Raw genomic sequence first — 27,383 nt, 5'->3', positions numbered from 1 at the left:
CGGAATGGATCAGGCCTGGACTGCTGCATGCAAGGCACAGCCCCCCACCCCCGCCCTTTCTGCCACCCCCCACCTGCCACCTCTCCTTTGTAAGGTTAAGAAGCTCAAGGGCAACATGGGATACATCAGAGCCAAAGTCCTATTAGGGGCGGGGGCCACAGCTGTCCCTTTCCCACTCCCAGATACCGCCACCAGAGAAGCAGGATGGACAGCACCGAGAACTGTCCCGGGATGGCCAGGGCCTGGGCAGCCCATGGGCTCCCACCGCCTCCTGGCCACGAGAGGAAGGTCTCGAGAAGTGACCCAAGGCGCCAACCCGCCACTCTGGAGTTAAACAAATGAGAAGCCAAGCCACAGACATTCTCTTCCTTAAAAAACAGCCATTTCAAAAGATTTTCTTTAATATCATAAAATATTTTCATGGATAAGTGAGCTAAGCAAACACACATGCACCAACGTGCCTCTTGAGGTCACCTCCCCCCACCCGCATTCCCACAGCGGGACTGAGACTGGGGAGCTGAACAACAGCCGAGGGGCCGGGGTGGGGGACAGATGGACAGGATGGACTCTGGTATTGTGCTTGGTTATTTTCCTATGTCACAACAACACAAAACATTTCGGTGCAAAGAGTTAACTTTTCCTCTTTTCCATGTAAGTCTGGTGGAGAAAAAAAATACTTCTTCTATAATAAAATATGTGGCTTTTTGGTTGCTTTTTTTTTTAAACCTTTTTTAACATAACTTTTTTTTTTCTTTTTTGCAGAAAATAATTTTGTAAACTGTCACTTTGCGGGCAGGGAGGCTCCAGGCCACGTGGGTCTCAGCTCACCCATTTTGTTTTGGCCGAGCGCAGACACCAAACCCAGGCGGGGGAAGGGGCGCAGGGCAGCGAGGGGGGTTGAGGGGGGGGGCGCGGGGCGGGGCGCGCACGGAGTGGGAGGGGCAGGGCTGGGGGCTCCGGGCCCAGAGGCGGGTTAGAGGTCACTCTCTCCGTACAGCGCCGTGGAGAAGGACATGTAGTCCAGAGCACCGGGCACGGCGTCGGGGCCGGTGTAGGGGGCCATTCGCGCGATGCAGTACTCGGCCTGGTCGGGCGGCAGTTCCCGGCGCAGCTCGTCCACCGTGATGTAGTTCTGCGGGGGGAGAGCGGGCGGTCAGGGCTGGCTGGGCAAGGGCTCCCCCTCCTCACCCCCCACCCCGGGGTCCCCAGGGCCGCTAGGATGGTGCCCCCTGTGCCTGCCCGCTCCTGAGCATCCCGTGAGAAAGGATGCGCGCACACGGCGCATGTGCGCTAGGGAGATGCACCTCCCCGCTGTCCAATCGCTCTCCAGACAGACCACCGCTAATCTTTCCCACCTTTCCACCTTTTCCCACCTCTCTGCTGATCTATCAGGGGAGGAACTCTCAACTTCGGATCAGACTGAGAATCAAACGCTCCTGAGGGCTTGCCTTTCCGGCTCCTCCGATCCCCTAACTCACGCCCTGAACTCCCACTGCAAAGTAGGGCCGCTTGGGCCAGTGGGACCCTCGAGACAGGTACCCAATTAAAGTAGGCTGGCGCATAGCGGGGCACACCCAGCCCTGCCAGGGCACACTCACCCCTGCCAGCCCTGGTCCTGGCTCTCCCATTCAGTTTTCTGTGATTTGGCTACCTAGAAGCCACTTTATTTATTTAATTTTTTGGGGGGGAAAGTGGGGAGTAGGGGGAAGGTAGGCTTGAGGTGGGAAAAGGTGCTTGAGGTTTCACTAGAACCATATTAAGATAGTGACCCCTCCTTCCCCCCAATCCTGCTCCCGGAGCCAGTCAGGAGGGTGGACTGAGTCTTCTCAAAGGGGAAGGGACCAGGCCCTGCTCTGGGCATCATGTCCAGTCCATGGTTTAAGCTAGGTGGTTTCTGGGCTTCTCCCGCTCCAGGGGCCCCGACTCTAACAGGCTGTCCTGGTCCCAGGTCTCTTAAGTGACCTTTGCAGCTTCAGTCCCTCTCAGCTTGACTGCGACCTGCCAGAAATTCTACTCCCTCTTGCCACAGCCGTTCCTAACTCCGCCCTCCCGGTTGGGAGGGAAGAAGCCTGTGGCCTGGACAGAGGAAACCTGCCCAGGAAGCTCCTCCCCTCCCTCGCCATGGAGGCTTGGGAGGGAACTTGGGTGGGCTGGAAATCCCATCAGCTTCTCGTGGCAAAGCAGTGGCACTCGTCCACACACATCCTGCCTGTCTTCCCTCCCCCCCATCCCCGGCCTGTGCCGAGGATGACAGGAGGGGCAGATCCAAGTCTCAGACTGTCCCCTACACCTCCTTCTACAGCCTGTCACTTCACACAGGGATACAGGAGTCCCTCGCTGAGCTTTGGGGGGCCCAGCAGGAGAACCCCTTTGGGCCAATGTCTCGTCTTGACGTCTGAGCCGAGCCTGAGGGGATACAGAGCTGGGAGAGCCAGAGAGCGAAGGAGGGTGGGAGCTCCTCCGAAGTTCACACCCACCTTGTCCCCAGCCAGGATCTTGAAGGAAGCCATGACCTGGTCCGCCGTGTCCGTGTCGGCCGTCTCTCGGGACATGAAGTCGATGAAGGCCTGGAACGTCACCACCCCCAGGCGGTTGGGGTCCACGATGCTCATGATGCGGGCAAATTCGGCCTCCCCCTGGAGGAAAGAGCCAACCCAGGCCCGTCAGCCTCTGCACCTCGCCCGCTGGCCTCTCTCTCGCCCGTGGCTGTCAGTGGGCAGCAGCGTGGGCCCTGGCCTCATCTGGGATGTCCTATGAGTATGACAGGGACATGATGTCCTGCATCTCTGGGGCAAATACTGCCGATGCCCACAACGCTAGTGGCCAGGGCGGCACCTGCACACCCTCTGCTCTCTGCAGGCACCCCCTTCGGTGCTGTGCGTCTTTAGCTCCATCTGCCCGTCACCACAACCCTCCCGGTCATCACTGTACTAAGCCTCCAAGCCCAAGGTGCAGGCAGGGCCACCCACTGGCCCCAGGTACCCCAGACAGCAAGTGGGGAAGCTGAGATTTGAACTCGGGCATCTGTCTGGCCTGGCTGTGTCCCAGAGGTACGCATGGCACTGCTTCCTCTCACAACTCCCTCTTTGTGCCCTGCCACAGTCCCAAAGGGCAGGCATGGTTCTTCTCATCCAGCATCCCCAGAGACGGCTGAGCTGGGACTCACTCCCAAGGGGACGGTTTCTGGAGCCTGTCCCTGATGCCCGCCTTGGGCAGCCCCCAGACCCTGCATTTTGCACAAGGCCGAGGAGTCACCATTTGGCTGTTGCGTGAAGACCCCCAGCCCTATATAGAGGGCCTCTATGGGGGTGGGGCCCAGAGAAGGTTGGGGAGGGGGCTGGGGCTCTGCCAGGGGGATGGTGAGCCTGGCTGGAGCCAGGCGCAGGGCAGAGCAAGACATGTCTGTGCTCATGGGAGATGGAGCAAAGCCAGCCCCAACCCAGAGCGTCCAACCACGCTCGATCCCAGCTGTCCCCGGGGAGCCGGCATCCATGGCAGGCATGAAACGCCAGGCTCCATGGTCAAGCAGCCAATGGTAAACTTAGAAACTGGTTCAGAGGCAGAGGCCAGGCCTCTGGGATGCACACAGGAAACCTTCTTCCTCAAGGTCTGAATCCTGAGGCCACCCTCGCTGCGAGGGCTGCCCCGAATCGCGGGGGGCTCCAGCCCACCAGAGCCACCACAGGGCTGGCTGGGGCGGTCCCAGAAACCAGGAGGGGGTTTTACATTACCATGTTGTAACCCATGGAGATAAGGCAGGCCCGGAAATCATCCGTATCCATGATGCCTGTCTTCTTCTGTGGGGCCAGTGGCACCCATACACGCACCGAGGCAGAGGCAGGAGGAAGAAGACGGATGGGGCACAGATGGCCAGCGGAGTGTGAGGGGTCAGGAGGGGGACAGAGGAGAGGAGAGGAAGCGCACACCCGCGGGGAAGTCCACGGGAAGGAGGAAGAGAGCAGAGAGATGCAGATGTCCGTCGAGGATGGAGAGCGTCAAGGAGACGGGAAGGAGGGCCAGCGCGTGGAGGTCAGAGGTCAGAGATCGGAGCGGTGGACAGAGGAGCCGGATAGGGCCCGGGCAGGAGCAGCAGGACGAGATGAGCCCACGGGAGAGGAGAGGAGAGCCGGATAGACGCAGACAGACAGAGAAGAGAAAGGGGAGAAACACGGTTATTTCTCGGCCCGGACGCCACCCCTGAGTGTGTTCCATGCAGGCGGCGAGTACCTGGGGGTCGTTGCCAATATCATAACCCAAGCTGATGAGGCAGGCTTTGAACTCCTCGGGACCCAGCGTGCCGGAGTGATCCTGGGGGCCGCCGTGCCAGGCAGCGAGCCATGCGATGCCAGGGAGGTGGAGGCCGTGAGGGGTGGGTGGGGGTGGGTGGGCCATGCCCCGGGGGAGGGTGGTGGTGAGTGTGTGGAGACACGGGGTGGAGGCATGCGGACGGGAGGGCGGGGAGGGAGGGGGAAATAAAAGTGCACACGGTTAGACACACGCGCGAGGCCCAGGGGTGCCCTCTCCCGGGGAGCACGGTGAGCCATGGGGGTGAGAAGCCGACATCCCCCCGCCACCCACCACACACATACAAGTGCCCCAGCCCACCTCCAGCCCCGACGCCCTGACCCCAGTCTCTGGGAGTGCTTGGCCCATCTGGGGGCCTGGAGGGCAGTGAAGCAGCAGCGGGTGGGCAGCACCTGACCCCAGGGCTCCCCCCAGCCCCCCATGACTCTCTTAAGTCTTAGGGGACTGCGTGGGGTGGGCATCCAACCAGGGTGGGGACGGGAACCCAGGGCTGAAACTCAGACAGCCTCTAGCGTGTGGTGGGGAAGGGGGTGCTAAGGGGAGCCCCCCCACCCGGGGCTATGGGAGTCTGGCCCCTGAGGACTGGAAAGCAAGGGTCAGGGGTCCAGGGTCCTTTTTTAGGCCTGTCTGACTGGGCCAGGGCAGGCTCATGGCAACTCTCGCCTCCCCTCCAGGTGCCTGGGGAAGGGGGTGCGCCCTTGTGGCCGCCCAAGCCCTCCAGGGTCCAGGGGCTGGGGCTCGGGGGCTTCTCGAAGCCAGTGCTGGACTTGGGGGCTCACCCGGTCAAAGTGGTTGAAGGAGGCCCGGAACTCATTCATCTGCTCCTGGCTGATGCCCTTGGCATCCCGTGTCAGGATCTGGTTCTCCACCTCATTGATGGTCCGGGCGATGGTGGTGAGCAGCTGCTCCCAGCCCACGCGGATGTGCTGTGGGAAGACCGGGACACATCAGCGCAGGGGAGTCCCCAACAGGGCCTGAGCCCCCTGCTGCCTATTCCCTCCTTCAGAGCTACCCTGCTCAGCCTCTGCTCACACTCAGCATGTGTGGGAGCCCAGAAGGCTGAAGGCAGGAAGGGGAATCCCAGGCGGGGTGATGGCCCCTGCCTGGGACAGGCGAGACCAGAATTGACTCTGGGGTGGAGTCTGGTGGGAAAGGAGAGCAAATGTGGTACCAGGAAAGATGGGAGGATTCCCCCACAAAAGAACAGAACATGGGGCCGGAGAGATAGTACAGTGGGCAGGGCACTTGCCGTGCACAATGGCTGATCTGGGTTCAATCCTCAACACCCCAGAGGGTCCCCCGAGCACTGCCAGGAGTACCCCTGAGCACCCTCGGGTGTGGCTCAGAAACCAAAAAAAGAAGAAAACAGGCTATTCCCTACACGTCCTACTCTACACACATGTACACAGACACGAACACACACATACATCCACTACACGTACACACCAAATAGCCATCATAAAGCAGATGCTAAGCCAATGTTGATGGCGTGCTGGTTGAAATTCCAGATTTTAAAAAATAAAACCCAGGTTCTGTGGCTGGAGCAATGCTCAGCAGCTGAACACAGACTTTGCATGCTCTAGATCCAGGTTTGATCCCAGTGCCACACGGTCCCCTGATCACTGCCAGGAGTGGGCCCTGGGAGGTGAGCCAGGAGTAGCCCCCAGCAACGCTGGGTGTAGCCTGAACATCACCACCACCACCACCACCAAAGGGGGCCCCAGCTCAGACCCAGGGGCTCAGGCTCTGGCACAGAAATCTGCGCTTCCTGCGAAGACCTCCGCCAGGAGGCCCAGGAGACAGAATGGAGGCTCAGAGCCCCGTGGCATATGGGCGTCCCCTCACTTGCAGGGCCGGGGGGACCGATCTGCCAGCACGCCGTCCCACGCGAGTTTCTCGTTCCCACCCACCTCCATGGTGTAGTTGGTGTGCTTGTTGTCGAAGATGAGAGCCTCCTGGATGAGCTGGTGGTCGCCCTCCAGCTGGTCGATCTTTGGCTTGTAGTTGACGATGCTCTTCTCGTACTGCCGCAGGTGACTGAGCTGGTCCTCCAGCGTGCCGTGCATTTCGATGGAGATCCTGCCGATCTCCTGCTCGCCGAGAAGGCCCAGGTCAGCCCTCTGGCCGCCGGGGACTGGGGCCTGAAGAGCTCGGCCCAAGCCCTCGGATGATTCCCAGTGGGACCTCTGGAGCCCGCCAGCAGCAGCAAGCCTGGCCTCTGCAGCAGAGGTGCTCTGTGTGTGGCCGGCCTGTCAGCACTGGGTGGACTATCACCTGCGTCCAGGCTGCCTGGCATGTCCCATGCCCTGTACCCATTCTCAGTCTGCCCATGGCCCTCTATGGGACCCTGGAGCCCGGCTCCAACAGCCTCCAAGTGCTGGCCCATCTCCTCACTGGTACCCCCACTATGCCTGCCTTGGAATCAATCCTGGGGGAAAATACATATATATATATATATATGAAGGAACTGGCAGAGGAACTCAGGTATGCGGGACCTGGGGCTGAGATCTCCAAAACTTCTTGGATCGGGACTGGGTCTCCTCCACCCAGACACCCCACTTTCCAGTAGCTTGGCACCCTCCTGGAAGGGGCTGGAGTGATAGCACAGTGGGTAGGGCATTGCCTGCACGTGGCCGACCTGGGATCGATTCCCAGCAACCCATATGGTCCCCTGAGCACCGCCAGGAGTGATTCCTGAGTGCAGAGCCAGGAGTAACCCCTGAGCATCGCTGGATGTGACCCAAAAAGCAACAACAACAACAACAATAACAACAAAACGCTCCCAGAAGACCTCTTATATAGCCTAGTTCTCCTTCTCAGAGAAACTGGCAAGGTACCAAAAGCATCCTACCTACACAGCAGAGCCTGGCAAGCTCTCCATGGCATATTCAATATGCCAAATACAGTAACAATGATGGGTCTCAAAAGAGCCTACAATGCAGCACTGCTGGGAAGAATGAGTAAAGAGAGGCTGCTAAAATCTCAGGGCTAGGATGAATGAAGACATTACTGGTGCCAGGTCGAGAAAATCGATGATCAATAGGATGACAGTGATACAGTGACCGACGTGGCTGATGTAAGTTCAATTCCCAGCATCCCATATGGTCTCCTGAGCACCACCAGGAGTAATTCTTAGTGAAGAGCCAGGAGTAACCCCTGTGCATCGCCGGGTGGGACTCCCCCCAAGAAAAACTGGGATGAGTTGTATATATATGTGCTGATATATATATATTTATCAGCACACAAAGCTCAACCTCTAACAATGTGTTAGTAATCTCTTATCAAAGGCTTAATGGCTCCAGGGGCACAGAGAGGGCCATACAACAATCTTCACACACTACTCTAAGGAAATTTTTTGGTATCATTTTTAGCAGATTATTCAGAATAACCAATACAAAATAAATTATTTAGGTCCTGCTTTGGAAACAGGCTTTGGGAGTCAGGGTGGAAATATTCAAGATATAGTGGTTGGAAAGTGTAATGGTGGTGGGATTGGTGTTGGAATATTAAATGTAATAAATTATTGTGAACAACTTTATAAAAATTAAGTTAAATTTTAAAAAAAGATGGCTAGGAGGCTGGAGTGATAGCACAGCGGGGAGGGCATTTGCCTTGCATGTGGCCAACCTGAGTTCAATTCCCAGCAACCCATATGGTCCCCTGAGCACCACCAAGAGTAATTCCTGAGTGCAGAGCCAGGAGTAACCCCTGTGCATCGCTGGGTGTGACCCCCCCCATAAAAAGATGCCTGCCTTGTCCCACCTCAGTCCCACCCTTGTCTGAGGGTCAGGCCTCATTCCTGTATCTGTCTGTCCTCCACCCACATAATGCCAGTTGTCTGTGAAAGCGAGGTCCACTCGCTCATTCAATCCGGCAAATAATCCCTGAGGACATGCCCCATGCACACACGCGTGTGAAACCTCGTGTGGTCTCCTGTCCTCCAGATGCTCAGAACACGGTCAGGGAGAGAGTTCAGAGGCCCAGAGTGCGTGCCTCATTTGCATGAATCCCAGAGCTCAATCTCTGGCATCACAAGCCTCCACTTCACCACTCAAGCACCGCTTGCTGGATGTGGCCCTGGTGGCCCCCAGCAAATCCGAGATCAAATAGCACTGTTGTGTGCTGCGTATCCTACAGGGTATCTCTGAGTACACCTGGGGATGCCTCCTTCCCCACGCAGAACAACGATGACAAAAAGATAAACTCAGGAGACTGCGACAGCCACCCTGGGCCAGACCTCCCCGTGTGTGTCTGTGGCAGCCCACCAGCAGGTCCAAGACAACACAGCCCATGCTTGCTAGAGGCCCAGCTCTCTCCCTGGGAGATCAGCCTCTCGGACCCACTCATTCCTCAGGAGGCTCTTCCTGGGCAGCCCATTGAGCCAAGAGGATGAGCTGAGCCATTCACCCAGGACTTGACCCTTCAGTGGGCCTGGCCAGTGTTGCCTGTGTGGTCTCTCTCTCAAGCTGGATGCAGGGATCAACCCCCAGGCTTCTCTGCACACCCCCACCCCCCACCCCTTGCAGGCAGCTGGCCAGTCAGACTCATGGCCTCAAGAGCAGCGAGGGCCTGAGTGCCGCCGGCGGGGCAAGGACCCACCTCCATCTTGGTCTGGATCCAGGGCCCGATGACATTGGCCTGAGCCCCGAACTGCTTGCGTAGCCTCTCGTTGTGCTGCTGACGGGAGTGCTCCTCCGTCAGTGCCTGGTCCCTCCGGGGCACCAGCTGCCGCACCTGGGGCGGGGACAGACACGGGACACTGCAGGAGCCTGCCGACCATCAGCCCCGATTCCAGATGAAGACGTGGAGGTCGGGTGAAGACACCCAATGCATCCTGAAATTCAGCCCCCCCACCCCCGATGGAGCCAGCAGCTCCTCTGTAACCATGTGAGAAGCAATGTGTGAGAATAAGCTGAGCCAGGTCGGAGTGACAGCACAGCGGGTAGGACGTTTGCCTTGCAGGTGGTCACCCCGGGTTCAATCCCTGGCATCCCATACGGTCCCCCAAGCACCTCCAGGAGTAATTCCTGAATGCAGAGCCAGGAGTAACTCCTGAGCATCGCTGGGTGTGACCCAAAAAGAAAAAAAAAAAAGCCAAGCCCAAACAATGGCAGACAGACAGACCTGCCCTGGGCTGGAGAGAGAGAGAGCTCAGAGGGCTAGAGCTCATTCAGGTTTCTGTGCAGGAGCTCTGTGTCTGATCCCCAATACCACATGCCCTCCCCCACCCCACCCTGCACAGCACCACTGGGAGAGGCTCCTGAGCACCTAACTAGGAGCTGCCCCTGGTCATAGCTGGGCCCCATCCACCCCCGTCCCTGCCCGCAGGAAACCTTATGAAGCTCACACTGGCTCAGTCGGTGAACTCCCCCCCATTCCGCCCTGAGCCTGGCCCAGGCCTTGGACTCACATGGTCCCATTTGCCATTGATCTCCTGAGGTGTGATGGTTGTGTAGGGGTTGGTGCCCGCCATGTTGACGTGGTAGGTCTGCACAATCTTGGACACCTCGTTGTGGATGCCCAGGATGGCCAGGCGCTCCTTGTCAGCGTCAGGGAGGGTGGCCTTGAACTGCTCGTGGGCTGTGGTCAGTCCCTGGACAGAGAGGGGAGGGGTGGCAGGAGGAAACACAATGACTGGGGGCTTCCCAGAGCAGAGGTGCGTGGGGAAGGGCCAGCACCTGCCTGTTAGAGGGCCCAGTGGGCTGAGCAGAATCACACCCCTGGGGCCGGAATGTCAAATTACGGGGTCTGCACAACCAGGCCTTGCAAGAATCACTGAGAGTGGAGCCTGAGCACTGCTTGGGAGTCACCCCCCAAAAAACAAACAAACAAACCCGGAGGCTGCTCTGCCTTACTCAGAGCAGGGTCTCTCCCCCAGGGCCCGGGCGGGGGGCAGCAGCGCACCTGGATCTCCTCGATGGTGTGTACGATGAAGGTGTCCTGCAGGTCCTCCATGGCCCCCTCCATCCAGTTGTTGAAGGGCGCGGCCCGCTTGGCGTACTCCAGGTACAGCTGGTCGATGGTCTCCAGCAGCTTCTCCGTCCGCTGAGCGTGCCGGACAGACAGAGGCGGGTGTGAAGCAGAATGCCATTCCGGAAACGACCCCCGTCACCTTCCCGCCCAAGCACGCCAAGATCCTCTAGGTGAGCTCAAGGGTCCCGGTGTAGAAGCAGCCGCCCACGCTAGGAGAAGAAAGGGGGCCTCCCTGGAGGCCACGGGGCCTTCCCCCAAGAGAGTACGGCTGACGGCCCCTGAGAGAGCCCTGGCTTGGCTAGAGGAGAGAAAGGCCATCTCGGGGGCAGGGCACAGAGCTTGGGGCGAGGGGGGCAACCAGGAGGATCAGAGAGTCCAGGCGAGAGATGAGGCCCCACGTTAAGGCAGAGCCGGGTTGGGCCTCGAACCCTCTCCATAAAAGGTTTTCCCAAAGCAAAGCCAAGTGGCAGAAAGGCAGGCAGAGCTGGAGATGGCCCCTCTCACCTCCAGGGCTTCCCTCCGCTTCTGGGTGAGGGCCCCCAGGTTGTCCCACTGGTCACAGATTTTTTGGCACCGGGCGTTGACACTGGGTGAGTCGTAATAGTCCAGCTCGCTGGGAGGGGAGAGACGCGGAGAGACGGTGAGCCACCAGGCCTTTCCCAGCCCCACCGCCTCGGAAGTCTGGGATACTCGGGGCGGGTGGGGGGGAAGACCCCCACAGAGCAGTACTCCTGTCTACCCCGCCCCCGGGTCTGCCCCAAGCAAAGCTGGGGGCTATGTCGGTCTCCGCCAGGGGACTCCTGGGCAGGCAGGGAGCTGGCGAGGCCTCCTCAAGCCCGGAGACAAAGACTCGGCCCCTGGCACTGGGTGCAGGTGACGCCCGAGGCTCATCCCCTAGGGGACTGACCCCTCGGCCTTCTGCACTGGGCTCCCCTTCCTGGGCCGGAGAGACTGTACTGGGGCCAAGGCACCCGCTGCTCCCCGGCACCCCCTGAGCAGCAGGGTGGCCCTGATGGCCCCCAGCACCCCAGGGCCCGGGCAGTTAGTTGGCTGTGACTGGCCAGGCAGGGCCCCGCCCGCGGCCATACTTGAGCTCTTGAGCAATCGCTGCGATCTGCTCCACGCGGTCCTGGTGGGCAGCCAGGTCGCTCTCGAAGGCCTCGTGCTTCTTGAGCAGGGCCTTGATCTCCGACAGGGTGGCCGTCTCGTAGTCCTTCTGCCGCAGCATGGCTTCCTTGCCTGGGCGCAGAGACAGGGGAGCGGGGCGGGTGAGGACACAGCGCCAGGGCTCGACGGAATCCACACTCCCTGCCCGAGCTACTTGGCTACCGATGGTCAGTTCCTCCTTTGGTTCCCCATCCCCATCTATGATGCTGGCTACATAGCAGGACACGGGGAGAGGTTCTGTATGATCGGACGGCTGCATGCCACCAACGTCAGCTGCTCATCCTGCACGCCTGTAGGTGCCCCCCTCCCCACCCCTGCAAACACCCCCCAGAGTTAGGGTAGGTTCTTTTTTGGGTCATACCCGGTGATGCACAGGGGTTACTCCTGGCTCTGCACTCAGGAATTACCCCTGATGGTGCTCAGGGGACAATATGGGGTGCTGGGATTCGAACCTGGGTCGGCCACGTGCAAGGCAAACGCCCTACCTGCTGTGCTATTGCTCCAGCCCCTAGGGTAGGTTCTTTACTGGGTGTCCGGCAATGGAATTCCCAGGCTGGCAGTGACACCACTGAGGTGTGAGCGCACAGTCAGACACAGGCGTGTCCACCCCCCCCCCCCGCCCCCAGCACCCTCATGCCCTTGCTGGGGACCAGCAGCAGGACAGGGTGACCCATGTCAAGCTCTGAGATACTCCTTGGGCCCCAGATACGATGCAGGGGGCGGGGGGCTGTGGGTACACAGGAGTGAGAGCCACCATCTAACTCCACCCAGCAACAAGTGGGCTGGGCCAACAGTGTCGTACAGGACAGTGGAAGGAGGACAGCTGCGCCAGTACAACATTCATACCCAGTGGCTCAGAAGCAAACCGAGCCACAGTCCAGCCCGCTCGGCTGTGCTAGTATTCTTCTATCTGCTTCTAAGCCAAGCAGTTTCCAAGCACCCTGAGGTGTGGCTGATTCTCCTCATCTCCAGCCTTGGGTCTGAGCAGCCCAACAGGGGTGAGAAGTGGGGGAGAGGGGGGTAAGAGGGAAGAGGGAGGGAAAGAGGGGGGTAAGAGGAAAGGAGGGAGGAAAAGAGGGGGGTAAGAGGGAAGGAGGGAGGAAAAGAGGGGGGTAAGAGGGAAGGAGGGAGGAAAAGAGGGGGAAAGAGAGTGAGGAGAGAGTGAGCACAAATGAGGGAGAGAGAGTGAGGAGAGAGAGCAGAAATGAGAGAGAGAGGAGAGAGAGAACACAAATGAGAGAGAGAGAGTAAGGAGAGAGAGAGCACAAATGAGGGAGAGAGAAAGAAAGAGAAAGAGTATGGGGCAGGGCTGGCCTTGCAATGCAGGGACCCCAGCTTCATCCCTGGGAATATGTGTTGTTCCCTGAGCACCAGCAGGGGGCACTCCTGAGCACAGAGCCAGGAATAGCCCCCCGAGCAGCTAAAACAACGCACAGAAGGAAGGTGTGTGTGGTGTTGGGGTGGGGGAAGACTGTTCTGGAGAAAAAAAGACTATTCTGGGGCTACTGTGCAGGCTCCGCGTGGGGGGAGGTCTGAGTTGCATCCTCGGCACCACGCTGAGACAACTCCCTGCACAAAAAAGAAAAACCCAGAACGACTCTTCCAGCTTCTCTCCCCACAGTGAAGCTTCGAGGCCAATACGCAGACAGCAGCCGGAGCGTCAAGATGCACATGTGCTGGGGAGAGGACCTGTGCTCTCAGTGAGTGAGGGCAGACACAGGGGGTGGCCGGAACCGGAGGACAAGCACCCACACTGGTAAGCCCTCTCCATGGGGGTCCCCCGGGCCCTGGTGACACAGATGCATGCAACCCAATAAGGAGGGGTACTGGGTTCAAGTGTCACCTCTGGGGGCTGGAGCGATAGCACAGCAGGTAGGGCATTTGCCTTGCATGAGGCCAACCCGGGTTTGATTCCCAGCAACCCATATGGTCCCTTGAGCACTGCCAGGAGTAGTTCCTGAGTGCATGAGCCAGGAATGACCCCTGTGCGTTGCCAGGTGTGACCCAAAAAGAAAAAAAAAAAGAAAGTGTCATCTCTGCCGGGCCCAGACTCTTGCCTCCCCCAACCTATCTGGGCGTAGGGGCTCTGCGGAGGGCATTAAGGTCAGAGTGTGTGCGGGCACTCTTCATTCACGCCAGTGACTGGGCTTTTCTGGGAGATGACAGAGGTCGGTCCCAGGGACACAGAAGCCTGAGGTTGAGACCCCGAGCACAGTGACACAGGCACCACGGAGCCCCACGGCCTGCAACCGCCCAGTGCCAGTGGGCTGAGAGGGCGTCCCCTCAGGAGCCCCCTTTACCAACGGCTCTGCTGGGAACACGGATGGGGGCACGTGTTTCCTGTGGGACTTGTGACGGCAGGACACGAGTGTTGGGGGGAAGCTCATCGCCCGATGTTCTTGGGAGAGGAGAGATCACAGTCAGGGTTCCGGCCTGGCAGAGTTGGGGCTGGAACCCCAAGGCCGCGGCTCGGGGAAGAAGACACCACAGCAGAGACAACCCAGGCCAGCGACTGATCTCAGCACCTTGGAGCTTCCATCTGCCCCACTCTCCTAAACCTGGCAGCCTGCAGTGCTCACCCACTCTGCAGGTGAGGAAACGGAGGCCACCCACAGGCCCCTACACTCTTTGTTGAATATCCCGGAACCAATAAGAGAGTTGCTGCAGGGAGAAGCCAGAGAGGAAAGGGTTTGGGGGAGGGGAGTGATGAGCCCCCAAATGCCTGGGCGAGGCCAAGGGGGCCCTACCGTCCGTCCAGGCCTCGTGGATGGAGGCTTTCTGCCGGAACTTCTCTGCCAGGTGGTCGAGCCGTTCCAGCCTCCGGATCTCGTTCAGCAGCCACTCCTCATAGCCCTTCTCCGCCTGCTCCAGGCAGCCCCAGGCGTTGTTGATGTCCTGAGGGCACAGGCGATGTGTGTTAAGGCTTCTCCCTCCCAGCTCCGCTCACCCCCTTGGCTCCCAGGCACTGGGCTTCCTGGGCAGAGGATGGCGCTGAAGCCACCTGGGCCACCCCCTACAGACTTGCGCAAGAGCCCAGGGCCCTTGGTACCCTGAGATCGACTTTCTTCTTCTTTTTTTTTTTTAATGGGGCATGGGGCACACACCTGGCAGTGCTCAGGGGTCACTCCTGGCTCTGCCTTCAGGACTCACTCCTGATGGGTTCGGGGGACCATACAGGGGTTGGCTGTGTGCAAGGCAAGCGCCCTCCCCACAGTACTGTCACTCCAGCCCCCAGTCTGACTTCTGATGGGATGCTGATCCGACTCTGAGGTCAGGGCTGGGGCAGGAAGCAGAGCAATGACCCCAATGAGGGAAGCAGGTTGGGGCCCCCCCCACCTCCCACACTACCTGGGCTGAGCTGGCTGAGGGTCAAGGGCAGTGACAAACTGAACACATTTCCCTACCCTCCATTCTCTCAGACAATCCACTTGCTGGGCAGTGGAGTAGACTGACCCTGGCCTGTGTGCTACCCTGGTGCCAACTGGACACCGCGGCCAGGCTGCCTCCACCAAGAGGCGACACTTGTCTATTTCCAAGGGTACCCCTCCAGCCAGGCAGCTCGGGTCATGGATAAGCTGCTGCTGATGGGAAAGCTCAGGAGGAGACACTGGCCTGGGATGGGGGTTCCCGTCTGTCTCACACAGACAGACACACAGACATGAACACAGAAACACAGACACGGACAGTCACAGATACAAACACACACAGAGACACATACATACATAGACACACAGACACAGACACACAGGCAAGGACACAGACACATACACAGACACACACAGACACAAATACAGATACAAACACAAACACAGACACACACAGACATGAACACAAGACACATGGACACAGACATACAAACACAGCCATACACAGAGACATATAGATACAGACACATAGATATAGATACACAGACATGGATACAGACACAAACACAGGCACACAGACACACACCAGGACACAGACAGCCAAAGACACACACACACAGGCAGACAAATGGACATAGACACATGGACACAGACACATGGACACAAACACACACAGAGACATACAGACATATATACAGACACAGACATATACACAGACACACAGATATACAAACACACAAAGACACAGGCATACAGACACACACAGACACTGGCACACACACAAATACATATATACACAGACACACAGACACAGACACACACACATTGCTGATTCAGTCGGGTACCTGTGGCATATTCGATATGCCAAAAACAGTAACAAGTCTCAAAATGGAGACGTTACTGATGCCCACTCGAGAAAATCAATGAGCAATGGGATGACAGTGACAGTGACAGTGACCCGTAAAAGGACTCCATTTCCCTAAATGTTGCAGTAAGGTTTAGCTAGACAGTCTGAGGCATTTAAGATATGCACGTGAAAGAAATATACGTTTTTTTTGGGAAGGATTACATAACTGTCTCCAGAGTTTCTTGTGTATCCAAGGCTACCTAGGCCTGAGATTATGGGATGCTGTACACCAACAGCACACAAAGGCGTTTTTCCTCTGGGTTCCCTGAGCTCCAGCTTATTCGAAGGACGTCTGTTCATTTCACACACTCCCTCCGGCGCCCAGTCCCCATCCGACCTCCCAACTACCCAACTACGTTCATTCCATAAGGTTTGCCTCAGGCTCTACCCTGCGGAATAGGGACATTTTCTTCTCTACATTTCTTTGCCTCATAAGAGTTCTCCCCAAGTCCCAAAAAATGACTAAAGGAAGAGGAATAGAGGCTGTGAAGCTGCTCCGCACACGTCTGCCTGCAAGTCTCACACACCCCCCGGCCGCTGTTAAGAGTGACCCCTGAGTGGCCATGCGTTTGCACGGCCGCTCTGCTGCTGAACGACCAGCATCCAGAGCCAGCTAGATGACTTCTGAACCCAGCAAGTTCTCGCAACCATGTCCCCAGACCGTGAACGAAGCTTTTGCTTTATGCTGCCCCAGTAAGGGAAATGACGAAATTTCCCACTTAAATCTCCATGTACTTAATTACTAAAACACAGAAATCCTAAACCTTTTACCTCCTTATTCTCATTCGTGGAGAACTAATTATCAAATGTTTCCTTGTCAATAGGGCCGTATTTTGGGGGGATAAACTCCAAGAAGAATAGTGAGTTCAGGGGCCAGAGCGATAGCACAGCGGGTAGGGCGTTTGCCTTGCATGCGGCCGACCCGGGTTCGATCCCCAGCATCCCATATGGTCCCCCAAGCACCGCCAGGAGTAATTCCTGAGTGCAGAGCCAGGAGTAACCCCTGAGCATCGCTGGGTGTGACCCAAAAAAAAAAAGTAAAAAAAAAAAGAATAGTGAGTTCAGCGTTGAGACCCCAACAACAATAGTGAGTTTTGGGTTGAAATATGGAATGTAATCTAGGTAAAGAGAAAATGAAGTGAATTTTATCAGTTATGCAGGTGGGGGTGGGGGGTGGGGGGTGGTATGTGTACTGGTTTTTTCTTTTCTTTTTTTTTTTTTGGTGGTGGAATATGGGCACTGGTGAAGGGATGGGTGTTTGAGCATTGTATAACTGAGACATAAGCCTGAGAACTTTGTAACTTTCCACATGGTGATTCAATAAAATAAATTAAAAAAAAAAGAGTGACCCCTGAACATGTGCCAGGACCAGCTCCTCATACCACCAGGCGCACCCCAAAACAAAGAAAAGGAAAAAAAAAGGAAGAGGAATAACAACAACAACAAAAAAGTGACACACATGAGAACTATTTGATGACATGGAAAGCTAGCCTACAAGGTAAGAATTTAAGAAAGCTACTTATTAAACAAAAATACTTTCTATAACAGATCCCACTGCTATAAAAATCCCTTTTACTGCTACAGATCCCACTGTTATAAAAATCCCTTTCACTGCTATGGACTTATGCCCTGCTGAGTTCAATATGTCATTTTGAGACATTTTGTCCAAAGCCATTTTGTTTGCAAAGATGATTCTTTTACTTTTTTGGTTTGTTTTGGGGCTGCACCTGGCAGTGCTCAAGGCTTACTTACTCCTGGCTCTGCATTCCGGGATCACTCCTGGTGGGGCCTGGGGGACCACTTAAACCCAGGTCAGCTGCAAGTAAGGCAAGCATCTTATCCTCTGTATGACTGCTCCAGTCCAACTTTTAAAAACATGTTCCTTTAATTACTGGGGGGCAGGGGTCGGCCACACCTGGCAGCGTTCAGGGCTTACTTCTGGCTCTGTGCTCAGGGGACCTTATGTGGTACAGACTGGAAAGTGCCTTGTTAGCTACACTATCTCTGTCAGGGCTGACTTTTTTTTTTTTTTTTGAGGGTTGAGGAAAACCTGGGAATGTCAGAGAGGCCTAGGGTCTGGAAGGTCGAATCTGACCCACACGATCAGGAAGGAGGAGGCTCTACCCAGGGCGGGGAGGTGACCCACATCACTCAGTCTGGGCTTCAAGCCTGCTTGTACCCTGGAAATGAAAAATGATGGTGTGTGCGCATGCGCATGCGTGTGTGTGTGTGTGTGTGTGTGTGTGTGTGTGTGTGTGTGTGTGTTATACTGGGATAAAATCTGGGGTCTTGCACACGTAAGGCAAATGGTCCATCGCTGTGCTACACCCCCAGCCCAGGCAGAATTAATGTAAAGTCAACACATTAGAAAGAAAAATACACCTGAGGGGCCGGAGCGATAGCACAGCGGGCAGGTCAGCCTTGCACCTGGCTGACTGGGGTTCGATCCCCGGCCTCCCATTTGGTCCACCGAGCACCGCCAGGAGTAATTCCTGAGTGCAGAGCCAGAGTAACCCCTGAACATCACCGGTATGACCCAAAAAGCAAAAAAAAAAAAAAAATAAAAAAAAGAAAGAAAAGAAAAATACACCTGACCCTAGCCCAGTGCCCTCCAGAACTGGCCAGGTCCCGCCCACACAGCATGCCACGTCCAACAGAACAGCCCCACCCATACATAATACCACGCCCACATCCCAGCCCCGCCCACTTCCAGGCCCCGCCCTGCCCTCTATCTTAACCGGAGCAGAGGGGCTACTGTGCTAGAGTCAGAGGGACTGGCCACCCGGTTGGGGCTCACCGAGACCATCCTGCCCTCGGAGGGCATGAAGGCGGGCCGGTTGCTGAGGCGCAGCTTGGTCTGCAGCGTGTTGAAGTTGATCTCCAGCTGGCACTTCTCCTGCACCTTGGGCGGCTTGTGCAGGCGCCGGTAGTCGCGGAAGTCTTCCAGCTTCTGCTGCATGGCATGCATGGTGTTCTCGGGCACCCGATTCTCCAGCCAGGGGATGGTGCGGCGGATCCACTCCAGCAGCTGCGGGACGCAGGGGGGAGGGGGAGCGTGCTGGGGGTGGGGTGGGCACAGCAAGGACCCTCCTCGTCCCCAAGCCCCTCCCACAGAGGACCACGTGGGAACCATCTCGGGATGCTCGGGTGAGGACTTAGGCTCGGAGGCACAGGCTTCCCCGAGTCAGGTCACCAGGGTGGGTCAACCCATGTGTGGAATCCCTGCCGGTGTGAGGAAGGCCCCTGGGAAGGAGCGTGTCTAAGAGCCAGGAGCCCACGTTCCTGGGCTCCCACCTGGCTGGGCCTGTCTGGAGGGGCACAGAGATGCCACCTGGCCCTTTAGGAGTCTAGAATACGGGTCCCTGACTCAACGGGGAGCAGCTGACTTCTGAGCGGAGACCAGGAGTGTAGAAGACCGAGCAGGTGAAAGTGATGCCATGAAATACAATGACACCTGCCAGGCACCAGGCAGGTGACCACAACGAACCCATCCCAATGACTGAGTCCCAGGGCGAGGTGCTAGGCCCCTCCCCATCACCAGGTGTGCTAAAGTTCGGAGGGTATTAGTGATGTGCCATGGGACGTGGGTGGAATGGCAGAACGGGGCTGTAAACCCAGACACTTGGATTCTCATGCTGGTATAGGACAGATCTGCCCAGAGGCTGGGCTGAGTGCTTCGATGGGCAAATCCTCTTCAGGAAGAAGCATGGGAAGGATGACCAACCCAGCGCGGCCCTGTCTGTACCCAGGCAGCACCGATGGATAATGACGGTTCGTCTTCTCTCAGAACCACACCTTCTGTACTAGTGGGAGCCCACACACATAATAGCGTACTTGGCCAGAAAGGCTTCCAGGAGCCTGGGCTAAATTCTCACCTAATGAGTGAGGCAAGCTTGACCAGAGTGGTGAAGGGCTCTGCCAGTCCCCAGGGGAGCCCCTGATTCGCCTCTCTCCCCTTTCTGGGAGAGCCGGGTTGAAGCTGGGGCTGGCCGGGCTTTCTCCGGATTGTGGACCACACCCAGCCTCCAGGGGCAGACTTGGAGATTTCACTTGGGGGTGGGGGTGGGGGAGGGGGTGTGCTCCCTTTTCTCTTAGGATGGAAGAGTCTTGCTGGGGACAGGTCAGAAGAACCCTGGGGGTACCCACATCGCTGGCCAGTTTCTCATAGTCTTCCATGAGCTGCTCGTTCTCCTGGTTGACGGCCAGCACCTTGCAGATACGGTTGGCAGCAGTCTCCGCCTGCAACAAGACATGCAGCAATGGTCAGCCACGCCCACCCCCACCCTGTAGCCCCCCCGAGACGGAAGTCTCCTCCTCCTCATCCTTCCTCACCATCCTCTTTGCCAACTCATGCTCGGGTCCCCATCAGGCAGCCTAGAGAGTGGACTCGGCTTAACCGGGCCCGCAGAGGTGGCACGGATTTACAAGGGCACATTTGATAAAAACCCACCCAGTGGCTGGTATAATCCAAATGCTCAGCTTGGGTGGGAAGGGGAGAAAGTTCAGGCCCATCTTGGAGTTCCTGCTTCGGCCAGGCTCAAGCTCTCAGGCTAGAGGGGGCCTGAGACTTGGCCATGCAGAAAATCCTCAAAATTTCTTGCCCAGAGCCCAAAATGCGTTAGAGAAGATGCAAGAACCCTGGGGTGGCCTGAAGGGCAGAGGGAAGAATCAGTCACAGCAAGAGGAGCACGTCCATCGGGGCAGCCCTGGGCAGCAATGCTTATATCCGGTCTGAGACCTGGGCAAGCACGCAGGAGGGGACTCTTGAAGGCGAGAGGACCAAAGGACACTCAATGGCCCTCGGGCACAAAGAAATCCTAGACACCCTGTACCCTTGGGCTGAGAAGACTCTGCAACCCCTGCCCCCCTCCCACCTCTGTTTGGCTAAACCCACTTGGCTAAGAGGAGCTTAAAAAAAATTAAGAGGCCACACCCAGTAGTGCTTAGGGCTAATTACTGGCAGGGCTGGGGGACCACGTGGGGTGCCGAGGATGGAGCCCAGTTCAGCTGTATGCAAGGCAAACGCCCTACCTGCCGTACCATCACTCTGGCCACACAGATGACTTTAACTTGCAGCACTGAAGCATGCGTGAGGCCCTGGGTTCCATCCTGGCACCACAAAGTTAATGAACAAATGAATGAATGGATGCAGCCCAGTGGGAGAGTGAGCGTGGAGCCCCTGGAGGTCCCAGGATAGAAAGGAAGACAGTCCGGGGAGGGAGTGGATACTGGTGTCCCGGGGCCCTGGACAAGGTGCCCTGATGGTGGCCTGTGGTGGTGGTGGGGGAGAAATGCTGAATAAGACGAAACAGCTTTTGGTGGCAACGCAGCTCACTGAGGGGTGAGGAGGGTCAGGCTGAGGGCGAGGAACGACCAAGACAGGGAACAGAGGCAGCCTGCAGAGCTTTTCAAATCAGGCCTGGGCTTTGTGTGTGCCCCTGTGGGGAGGCATGAGGGGGCAGCAGAGTCTCAGAGGAACCCTTCCAGCTCCTCTGACCCACTGGGTTAGAGGGGACAAAGTCCCGTGGAATGGGAGGAAGCACGGGCCGGAGCAGCTGAGACTCCTCGCAGAGGGGGCCCGCTGAGAAGCAGAGGCGGGAAGGGAGAAGCCCCTGGCACTCTGCTCTGGAGCCTGATTCACCCTTTTCCCCCCTGAGACGGAGGAGTTCTGGGAACCCCCAGGGGGTAAGTAAAAAAGAACTTCCCTGTTGGAAAGTTCCTGTCCCGGGAGATGGGGGATCCCCGGGACAGAAAAAGGGGTCACGGGGACCAGACCAACATGTGCCAGGAAACTGGCGGGAAGTGCAGGGCTGGGGACCCAGGGGACAGCAAGGCTCTGCCCTCCCCACTTGCTTTTGTTTGCAGGGCTGCGCCTGCGTCAGTGCTGTCTTGTTTGGGGGAGCACGGGGTGCCGGGGACAGAACCCCATGCTCCCCGCACACAAAGCCTGCACTTGAGCCCTCTGGACGCTCTCTCCGGCCGCAAAGCCCCTGCCCTGGGCACTGGGAGCCTCCGGTGGCTGCTCCGAGTCCAAGGCCTCTGCTGCTACAGTGGCTCAGGGATAAGGCCCTTTGGGACCTGGTGGGTCTTGGGAGCCCAGGCTCGGGGGTCATCCACTTGGATGTCTGCTCAGAGGGCAGACTGAGAAAGGCCTGTGAGCGTGAGATTTTAGGAGCCTCACCCACGCAGTCCCCCAGAGCCAGCTGACCAACCCCAGGGACCACATGCTTGCTCAGGGCCTTCTGGGGACTTTTCACCCAGATCTAAGCTCTCTTTCATCCCATCTCTTCTGCACCTCTGGGGCAGAGGGTATGGGGGGTAGGGGGGAAAGGCCAGTGAGGGACAGAAAGGCAGCCTGGGAAGTCTGAGCATTGGGGCGGAGACATCTGTCCAGGAAAGGCCAGGCCCAAGGCCAGGTCTGAGGCGGACATGATCGCCCAGCTGTTACCCTGAGTCCCTTTAAAGCAGATTCCTGGAAGCCAGATTTGATTCTAGTCAAAAAATGGGCAGATGACTCAGAGCCTGGCCACTCCCCGGCTCTCAGGCTCAACTCCGCCCCCCTACCCGGCACCCCTGCCCTGACAGGTCTACCCCCACTTCCACATGAGTCCCCGTAGAAAGAAGGGGCCAGCGCCCTCCCACTTGAGCCCACGGGTCACGGAGACCAGCTCAGGAAGCAGATGCTTGGCCTCCGGGACACGATTCCTGGGGAGGAGGATGAGAAACTCTGGCTCCATCAACCACAGGCGCTGGCCTTCCGGCTCATGTGGCAAATATGGGCCACAGGGACCTGCCCCTCATCTCACAGAAACTGGCCGAAGCAGGGATGTGTTCCCAAGAGGGAGGAAAGATGCATCTCCCAAGCGAATGGAGCAGATTCCAGAAATTCTGGAAATGCAAGTGACTTCAGGGGGGAAAAAAAAAACAGACCAGGGTCAGGTCCTGCAGGACTAGGGGCGCTCTGTGGAGCCAAAATCGGAGCACGAGGCCCAGAGCTCTGTGCGAGGGGCAGAGTCTGCAGGAGATAAAGGAGGGACGATGCCACCAGAGGTGTGGGAGTGGAGAAAATGCCTCCCCGCTCCCTGTGAAAGATGCAAAATGAAGAGCACCAAGGATGAGGGCATCTCTCCTGGGTCTGTACAGCAGAGTCTGCTTCAAGGCTGACAGGCACGTAACCTTGCCCAGAGCGTCTTGCTTGGTTCCACAGTACACTGGCGGGTTACTCCCCACACCCCCTCAAAGTTTTGGAAGACTGATCCTAAAGGGCTTAGCTATGCCAAATGGAACCTTCAGCTCTCCCCCAATTTTCGCTTGAGTCATCAGCATGGACAGAGCAGGCACAGGTGGCATTGAGAGAGTGACCATCAGTAAGGTGACGTCAGCTTGTGACTCCACCTCCACAAAGCCCCCCCCCCCCCAAATATCACCAATGCTTTTTTAAAATTTTCTTTTTTTCAGGGAGCCATACCTGGCAATGCTCAGGGGTTACTCCTGGCTCTGCACTCAGGAATTATGCCTGGCAGTGCTCGGGGGACCATATGGAACCAGTGCCCGGGTTGAACCTGGGTTGGCGGCGTATAAGGCAAACGCTCTACCAGCTGTACTATCACTCCGATCCCCCCGATACCACTTTCATGAAACATTCCCCAAATCTTCAGAGCTTAATCCTCCCTGAGTCCCAGCCCTCCTCTTTCTACCAGATAAGCAGCCTAGCGCCTGAGCCCGGGCAGGACCAGCTACCAGCTGGGAGGGAGGGAGGTGCTGTGTCTCCTTTTTGGCTTTTTCTTGCTTTTCCCCATACCAGGTGGCCAGGCTGGAACTTTGCTCTTCTCCTCCTGCATTACACCAGGAAACCTCCCGGCTCAACCCTCCCCAGCCTCTCGCCTATGGGTCTCCCCCAAGCCCTTTGGCCCATTAAGTTTAAGTGCCTCCTGCTCAAGAAAGCCTGCAGGTCTGTGCAGGACCAGGCCTGGCCAAGGACAGCTGCCCTTGGGGTCTGTCGGCAGGACCCAGGGCTTCCCTGCCTGCAGCACAAGCTCCCTCAGTGGGACAGGAATGGATGCAGGCTTCTGCTTTTCTTTAGAAAAGTCACAAGGGTGAGTCTGAAAAGGCAAACGGGCAGATGCCAAAGCTTGTCAGAAAAGCATGGAGACCCCCTGCCCTCAATCCCCAACTCAGAGAATCCCGAGCATGCGGGAAAGGGTGGTCCTGTTTCCCGCTGACCTTCGCTTTTCTTTCCCTTTCTGACTTTTGTTCGGGGGGTCTCCCTAGTGGTGCTCTATACCCGGCAGTGCCAGGGAGCCCATGTGGTGCTGAGGGTCAGATCCGGGGCACTCTGCATGCCAGGCACGAGCTCCAGCCCACTGACCACTAACTAGGCTCTCTGGCTGAAGACCAGGAACTTGGTTTTACTTAATAATTTTGGGGGATTTGGGGCCACACCTGGTGGTGCTCGAGGGTCACTCTCGGCAATGCTCAGGAGGACCGTTTGCAATGCCAGGGATGGCTGAACTGGGCTCGGCTGCACGCAAGGCACGTGCTGTATCCCCGACACTACATCTCCGGCCTCTAAACCATAAAGGGCATAGCACCAATTACAGGAATAAAATGTAGTCACTCTACCCACTCCAAACTGCTACGGGGCAAGGAGGGGAGAGCTAAGAGAGAATGAGAACTCAAGCCAACCAAATGGAAGAGGGTCCTCACCACAGAGGAAAACCAAACATGCGCGCTGCATGTCCAGGCCAGTGTGGCCCATGGTCTCTCTCTCTCTCTCTCTCTCTCTCTCTCTCTCTCACACACACACACACACACACACACACACACACACAGGCCTTGGCCTGTCACACAGCAGACACACAGGCACACACAGACATGGCGTATCCCACTCAGCTGTCTTTCCAGTTTACCATCCTAGGCTGGATGTCCCCACCCTATTACACCCCACCCCTCTGGCTGTGGACAAAGTGTGGACAAAAAGAGCATGAAATGGGTTGCCACGAGGATAGGGGGAAGGCAAGGAGGTATGGGGAGAGAGGGTATGAGATTTGGGAGGCAGAAAAGCAGGCTCCATAACATGCACACACATACACCCTTCTGAGCATGACCATCAGCCTGAGCACAGGGAGGAAGGGAGAATGGAGGGAGGGAGGGAGGGAGGGAGGAAGGAGAGAGGGAGGGAGGAAGGAAGGAAGGAAGGAAGGAAGGAAGGAAGGAAGGAAGGAAGGAAGGAAGGAAGGAAGGAAGGAAGGAAGGAAGGAAGGAAGGAAGGAAGGAAGGAAGGAAAGACTGGCTTCAGAGACAGGGACGGCCAGTGCGGAGGGGCATGAAGCCCAGGGCAAACCCCTACCCACATGGGGGAGGAAGAGGAGGAGATGGGGGTCTGGGGGGAAGCACAGCAGCAAGCTCCACCTAGCAGAGGGGACACTGGCTCTGGGGTGAGCAGGCCTGGGTGCCCCCAGACTGGCAGACAGAGGCAGCTCATATCCTGGGGGCGGGAGCGGGTGGCAGAGGGGCAAGAAGTTGACAGAGAGCAGCAGAGGTGGAAGAGAAGAGGAAGAGGCAGGCGGAGGAGAGGCTGAAAGGGGTGACAGGCACCCTGGGTGGGCACCTCGACTGGGAGCCACGGGGGACTGGTGGTGCCAGTGAGGCCTGGGAGGAGGTTGGGGCATGGCAAGGCTGGCGGTGAGGCTGATGCCCTCTCGAGGGGCTGCCTGGAGTGAGTATTGAAGTGTTCAGGACAGGTGGTGCAGGGCCAGCACTCTGTACCCCTGGCCGTGCCCGGGGCATGTGCAAGGGTGGACCTGGTCACACAGGAAGGCCTGGGAGCCAGGGAGCCGTGTGCAGGGGACCCGGGTAAAAGAAGGGCCCGGAAACAGGGCTGAGCTGGGCTGCCAGGATAAGGCTCTGCCCAGAGTCCAGGGCAGTGGCTGGGACCACAAGCTTCCTTCCTGTTGGCGGCCCCCCGCCGGGGTGGAAGAGAGGCTGGAGGGGGGTAGGGTACAGACACGCCGGAAGCCATGCAGAGGCTGAGGGCTCCGGTGTCACCCAGGGTTCTGGCCAAGGTTCAGAGAGCATCCAGCCCTGCTGTGAGGGGAGGGGGGCTTCCTTCGTTCCAGAGGGGGCAGCGGGGCAAGATGGCAGAGAGGGGCACAGGGAGGCGAGGAAAGAGGGAGGCGGCGGGAGAGCTCACCTTCTGCGCACCCAAGAAGGCGTGGCAGTGACATGAGACATTAGGTCACATGGCCTCCCTCCACATCTGCACAGAGAAGGAGAAGAGGTTGAGAGGAGAAAGGAGGCGGCAGCCCAGAATCTACCCCAACAGCTACGGTGGCCAGAGAGCACGAGACAGATGGAATAGGAGGGAGGGGGCGGGGAGAGAGAGAGAGAATGAGGGGGGTGTGTGTTGGGGGGGGATAGTAGAGTAGGGGGGGGTAGGAGAGCGAACGACCCGAGACAGGGCAGAGGGGGCGCACCCGGCATGCACTTCAGGACAAGTCACTCAGACGGCGGCGTGCGGGAAGGGGGGTCTGCCTGAGCACCAGCAGGGCCCCCCGTGCAGGCCCAACCTGGGTTCTGCTGAGGACCGGAAGTTGTGCGTTTGGGGGTCCTGCCTGCAGGAGGGAGGCCCCGCGGGAGGGGTTTCTGCTGCCCGTGCTGAGCCTCTGGATGAACCGTGTGTGCAACCTGAGAACTGGACTTCAGCCTCAGGCTTCCCTGAACGAAGGGGCTGGGCTCTGTGAAGGGGCGCACGGCAGCCCACCTCTGGCTTTCCTGCCCTGGCCTGTGCTGACCACTGGGAGAGCCGCGTGACCTCGCGTGAGTGAAGGCGTGGGGTAGAGCAGAGAGATTTGCTCAATCATCCCTGTGAGCAGGGGGGAAGGGGCTTTCAGATGCCTTCGCAGCCAGGTGAGAGGAGGAGGGCAGAAAACCCTCCCGAAGATCTGCCCCCACTTAGGGGCGGCCCAGGCTCCTCCTCGGCTGACTTCACACAGGAGTCAGCCACCCGGGTCCCAGAGGGGCGTTCAGGCCCGTCCTCAGAGGCAGGGGAGGAGGAGGGTGCCGAGGTGCAGGGGGAGAAGAGCTGAGCCCTCATTCCCACGGGGGCTCCCTCTAGCCAAGACACAGACCAGCCGATCCCACGAGGAGAGAGGCGGGGAGAGGAAGCGGGCGGAAGGCATGGCTTAGGGTCTGGCAGGGGGGTGGGGGGCAAGGAAGGAGTCGGGGAAGGTACCTTCTGGGCTCCAGAGAAGGCGTGGTAGAAGCTGGACACGTATGTCATGATGGCCTTCTCGTCTGGGCGGGCAGTTCCGACGATGTCTGTCAAGACAAAGATGGAGTGAGAACCCAGGCCGGGCGAGGGGTGGGGTGGGGGCGCATACCAGCCACCTCTTGATGTCACGTGGAAAGGAGCCACAGAAGCACCAGGAGAGCTGGGCCCCATTTCTGGCCAAAGTGGGGGTCTTGAATCTGACCAACTGACACCACCCACTTTGATTTTTAGTAACAGAAAAGTTAGAGGATGGAACCAGGGTAATAGGACAGTGGATAAGGCACTTGCTTGTATGCGGCTGACCTAGGTTCAATCCCCAGAACCTCATATGGTTCCCTGAGCAGCACCAGAAGAGATCCCCGAGCTCAGAGCTGGGAGGAAACCCTGGGCATCG

General features: G+C 57.8%; 1 protein-coding gene across 3 annotated transcripts in view; it reads right to left on the bottom strand.

Moving 5' to 3' along the window:
- Nucleotides 1-372: 372 nt before the first annotated feature.
- ACTN1 (actinin alpha 1) overlaps nucleotides 373-27,383 on the bottom strand; it is a 100,385-nt gene continuing 73,374 nt past the window's right edge. The window contains exons 8-22 of one of the 3 annotated variants that reach the window (XM_055132724.1): nucleotides 26,951-27,036; nucleotides 19,864-19,956; nucleotides 18,515-18,745; nucleotides 14,193-14,340; nucleotides 11,367-11,517; nucleotides 10,783-10,891; nucleotides 10,210-10,350; nucleotides 9,716-9,898; nucleotides 8,905-9,039; nucleotides 6,216-6,395; nucleotides 5,085-5,231; nucleotides 4,228-4,308; nucleotides 3,732-3,797; nucleotides 2,478-2,636; nucleotides 373-1,132 (exon numbers count right to left, since the gene is read on the bottom strand). In XM_055132724.1, coding sequence (XP_054988699.1) covers nucleotides 974-1,132; nucleotides 2,478-2,636; nucleotides 3,732-3,797; nucleotides 4,228-4,308; nucleotides 5,085-5,231; nucleotides 6,216-6,395; nucleotides 8,905-9,039; nucleotides 9,716-9,898; nucleotides 10,210-10,350; nucleotides 10,783-10,891; nucleotides 11,367-11,517; nucleotides 14,193-14,340; nucleotides 18,515-18,745; nucleotides 19,864-19,956; nucleotides 26,951-27,036 — 2,069 coding nt within the window. In that variant the 3' untranslated portion in view covers nucleotides 373-973. The remainder of the gene's footprint in view (nucleotides 1,133-2,477; nucleotides 2,637-3,731; nucleotides 3,798-4,227; nucleotides 4,309-5,084; nucleotides 5,232-6,215; nucleotides 6,396-8,904; nucleotides 9,040-9,715; nucleotides 9,899-10,209; nucleotides 10,351-10,782; nucleotides 10,892-11,366; nucleotides 11,518-14,192; nucleotides 14,341-18,514; nucleotides 18,746-19,863; nucleotides 19,957-26,950; nucleotides 27,037-27,383) is intronic. The other 2 variants (XM_055132725.1, XM_055132726.1) reach the window with 2 other exon arrangements.

The sequence above is a fragment of the Sorex araneus genome, chromosome 3 (assembly GCF_027595985.1).
Source record: "Sorex araneus isolate mSorAra2 chromosome 3, mSorAra2.pri, whole genome shotgun sequence".
Classification (NCBI taxonomy): domain Eukaryota; kingdom Metazoa; phylum Chordata; class Mammalia; order Eulipotyphla; family Soricidae; genus Sorex; species Sorex araneus.
Note: the sequence above shows the minus strand (reverse complement) of the source record. Positions and strands in the feature narration are given on the sequence as shown.